The sequence below is a fragment of the Megascapheus bottae genome, unplaced genomic scaffold (genome assembly GCF_031878675.1).
Source record: "Megascapheus bottae isolate mThoBot1 unplaced genomic scaffold, mThoBot2.hap1 HAP1_SCAFFOLD_62, whole genome shotgun sequence".
NCBI lineage: Eukaryota > Metazoa > Chordata > Mammalia > Rodentia > Geomyidae > Megascapheus > Megascapheus bottae.
Window position 1 is genome coordinate 518,070 of NW_028327533.1, and position 4,201 is coordinate 522,270.

Sequence of the window (4,201 nt, forward strand, 5' to 3'; positions counted from 1 at the left end):
GTGATTTTTATATGATATTCTTAGTGTTTTAATTTTATTTTTATTTATTTATTTCATTTTTTGTGGGTCATGGGAGTTGAACTTTGCCTGGTCGATGTCCCTCAGCTCTTTAGCTCAAGGCTACCACCCTACCTCTGTGCCTTGGCTTTATCCAGGAACTATTTAGCTGAAAGCTACCATCCTACCCTGGAGCCAAGCCCCACTTCCCGTTTTCTCGAGATTAATTGGCTTTCAGCCTTATGCTCAGATCTCAGCCTCCTGTGTAGCTAGCATTACATACATGAGCCACCACCCAGCAAGCCTATTTTTCTTTTTCTGAGTGTCTGGGGCTTGAAATCAGGGCCTGAACACTGTCTTTGGTATTCCCCAAGGCACATGAGCCACAGCAAAACTTCCAGCTTTTTCTATGTATGTGGTACCGAGAAATGAAACCTGGCTCTTCGTGCATGGTAGCAAGCATTCTACCACTATTCCAAACTCTTGGTCCAAGCCTTTTAATTTTAAATTATTCCCTCAACTTATGAAAAACATTTCGAGTTTTTAAAAATAATCAGTAAAGGGCCGGGAGTTTGGCCTAGTGGTAAAGTGCTTGCCTAGCATGCACGAAGACCCGGGTTCAATTCTTCGGTACCACATATGTAGCAAAAAGCCAGAGGTGGTGCTTTGGCTCAAGTCGTAGAGCCCTAGCCTTGAGAAAATCCAGGGACAGTGCTCAGGCCGTTAGCCCAAGCCCAGGACTGGCAAAAAAATAATAATCAGTAAAATAATATGGTATCAAACCTGACACATCAATTTTTTTTAAATCTAGATGCCACTCTGGTAGCTTTTGCCACTCCCATGTGTTCCAGAGATCATTGTGATCCACCATGTTTTCAGAGATTGTGGGAGCATGTCCCAGAAGGCTGAGGTCTTGCAGAAGCAGATCCTAGGATGTCATGATCCTGGAGAAGGAAGGAGGGACTTGTCCAGTCCTCATGGTTCCCAAAATGCTGCCATGAGGGTGCCCATAGGGTCCACTTGAAGCGTTTTAAAACATTCCTACCAACTAGATCCTCAATGGTTCTATGACAGGCTATGACTGGTCCATTCAATCCTGCTGACACGAGGCCTGGCTGTGATTGGTCCATTCTTCCATGATGCCATTAGGCCTCACTGTGATTGGGCCATTTCCTCACCGACTTCACATGCCATTGTGAGGTGCCTGGAGGGGTTACAGAAGGCTGTTAGTTGCTCTCCATTTTCAGTTAAAGTGCTGAGAGAGCTATTTTACAGTGCTGCAGTAAATCAGATCTACATTGATTGCTTTTATTGGGTGGGGGAGGAAGGGAAGCTTTGGGTTGTGTGGGTTTGGGGATTTCCATTAGTCTGTGGCTTAGATTGTGCTAATTTAAGATATGCTACCACTGAATTGATTAGCTAAACTTCGTTAAGATTTGATACCTACTCCACTGATGTATAAAATGGTTATATATATTAATATTTATATTTATTGTCATCTTAACTTAGCTAAGTATTCTTAAAATATACTAGCCACCATATTTTCTTGGCTGTTTGGTTGTGGCTGGCTATTTGCCATCCCATGAGAAAAATGGAGTCAACAGACAGCAAATGCCCTACATTCTCCTCCGCAGAGGAGGACTTCCTTGCCAGTCAATACCATGTACAGCAGACCACTGGCACCTTTGGGCAGGTGAAGAAGGCCTATCACTCCCTCACAGACAATGAGGTCGCAGTGACAATCTTGGGGACAAAAGAGTACCCAATGCTGGTGGAAAATCAGGTGGATATTGTCAAGCCTCTGAATCACCCCCATGTGATTAGGGTGTATCAAGTGATCCAGGGAGAGGAACATGTCTACCTGGTGATGGGAATGGCCACCAAGGGAAACCTGCAGAGCTGGATCAAAGCATCATTCCGGGTTTATGAGAAGGAAGCAAGGAAGTTGCTGAAGCAGATGGGAAGTGAGATGCAGTACTTCCATTGGGATGGGATTACACACATGGACCTGAAGCCTGACAACATCCTTCTGGATGAACCCTGCAATGCCAAGGTCAATGACTTTGGGTTGAGCCTGAGGATTGCCCCAGTGCAGTTGATCACAGATCTTCGTGGTGCCTATGTGATCTGTACCCCTGAAATACACCTGAAACAAGTCTACGATGGCTTCAAGGTAGATGTCTTGAGTCTGGGCACCAACCTGTTGTTTGTAATTATGGGACAATTCCCATTTCAAGAGAGCACTTTCAACCAGCTCTGTAGAAATTTTGTCGAGGGCAGGTATGATGTACCACCACACCTGACTGCCAGAGGGCATCATGTCTTTTTCCCGCTCTTAATTTTAGACCCTCAGCAGAAGTCTGATGTGCAACAACTCATGGCACACACATGGTTTGATGGAATTGAGGAAGGCTCCTATATCCAGTTGAGCCCCTGCCCAAGCAGTTAACCCCAACTGTGGTAAGCAAGATGTGTTCAGTGTGGTACAGTGAATCGCAAATCCACACATCAGTTTTGCACAGATCCTTTGATGATGTGATGGCCACCTGTTTTTCATTAAAGATGGCCTGAAAGCAGAGAGAGTCAGCCCTGTGACAGCTCAATCCCTGGAGTGGCACTATGCCACTGTCCCAAACCCTTCCACCTTCCTGTTGGAGGAGAGAGGTAGGTTTCATTCAAGATTTCTTCTTTACCATTTCCCTCTCAGTGTCTGCTGACCTGTAATATGAAGCAGACAGGCAGAAGCACCTCTTTGCCTGACATTTCCCTGTTTCCTGCTGAGGAGCCCCAGTCACAACCTCATGGCATATCATGAGTCAGTGGCTGCCTTCCAAGGTTCCTCCCTGCCACAGAGAGAAGAAGAGACATTTTGCCAAAGAGGTAAAACAAAATCCCTGCCCTCTTCACAGCCATAGAATGAGAATAAAGTCTTGAGTGATACCAAGAGTCAGGGCTGCAAGCAGCCTAAAATGAGGCCTAAGAGATATGCCTGGTATGGCTGCCAGAGGAGGCTGTGCACAAAGTTCCTGCTGCTGAGCTCCCAGCATGCTCAACATGGACCTCTGGCTGCTCTTGCTTTGGACCTGGACACAGCACCTCAGAGGATGTTGTCCTTCCCTTGGAGCTGACACCGCATGATGGTAGAGCCTCTAGCTCAGAAGAAAATGAGGCAGGAAGGGAGTACTGAGTAGAATGATGGCTGCGTTGAGGAGATTGTGCTGCTGTGTGCCGACCCAGTAACAGGCAGTTCCAGAGATGGCATTGAAGAGCCCTGAAAGACACCAAACCCACTGAGAGCCAGGAGCATTGTCACTGATACAGGGAAGCTTCTCACCCACCCATCTGCTCACAGAACAACCCCAGCCAGGGGCTTTGTAACACCAGGATCTTGCAAGAGAGAAAGTGAGAGCCCTGAAAGACACCAAGGCCACAGAGAGCTGGAAGCCCTGTCACTGACACAGGGAAGCTTCTCACCCATCCATGTGGTCACACCAGAACCACCCCAGCCAGAGGCTTTTTAACACCAGGGGCATGCAAGAGAGAAGGAGCTTGAGTCTCTGGCACTGTGACTCCAATAGAAAGATCAGTGCTCAGGTAATCACAAATTATACTGCCTGAAAACACAACTGATTTTCTTAGGAAAAACAGAGTGAATGTTCTCCAAAGAAAAAAACATGATCAATCATGACAAGAAAATAATGAAGCTAAACTGTCTGTGGGTGTCTGGCAGTGCTGTCCTCTCTGTATGCTCCATTCCTTGGCACACTTAGGAATAGTTTAGAGGTACTTGTGTTCCCTTTTTAAAATGTAGCTAAGTGACTGAATCTTTTAAGCTTGAATTTCATTTTAATTCTAAGTTTAATTATAGAATGTAGAAAAATCCATATTTTCTTCATGATAAATATCTGTGAGGTCTATCAGTGCTGGTTAAGACTCTGAATTCTGTGAGCTCCTCCTGTGAGAGAAAGCTCCTCAACAATGATTTCCACTTCCTGTGCCCAGGCCCCCATCCCCACGACATGACTATTCCCAGACACAAGGGAAATAAGGCAAATACTGCACAGTCCATCAGTTCTCCCAGGGCTGCACAGCCACAGGCATCAGAGAATGAAGATCATCTCAACATTGACTGTGAATTTTCCGTTCTAAATTACTGACAACTCTGATAGACAGGGCTTTCTGTAGGTTGGGGTAAGATTTGGTT

The 4,201-nt window shown here is 45.8% G+C and overlaps 1 protein-coding gene across 1 annotated transcript; it reads left to right on the forward strand.

Annotated features, from left to right (window-relative positions):
* The first annotated feature begins 1,588 nt into the window (after positions 1-1,588).
* Positions 1,589-2,446, forward strand: LOC150039697 (sperm motility kinase 3A-like). The gene has a single exon (XM_090327646.1). The coding sequence runs from the start codon at positions 1,589-1,591 to the stop codon at positions 2,444-2,446; it is 858 nt and encodes a 285-aa protein (XP_090183772.1).
* Positions 2,447-4,201: the final 1,755 nt, after the last annotated feature.

Excerpts from the sequence above, each read along its gene's own strand:
- LOC150039697 (XM_090327646.1), top strand. The coding sequence starts at position 1,589 with ATGGAGTCAACAGACAGCAAATGCCCTACATTCTCCTCCGCAGAGGAG.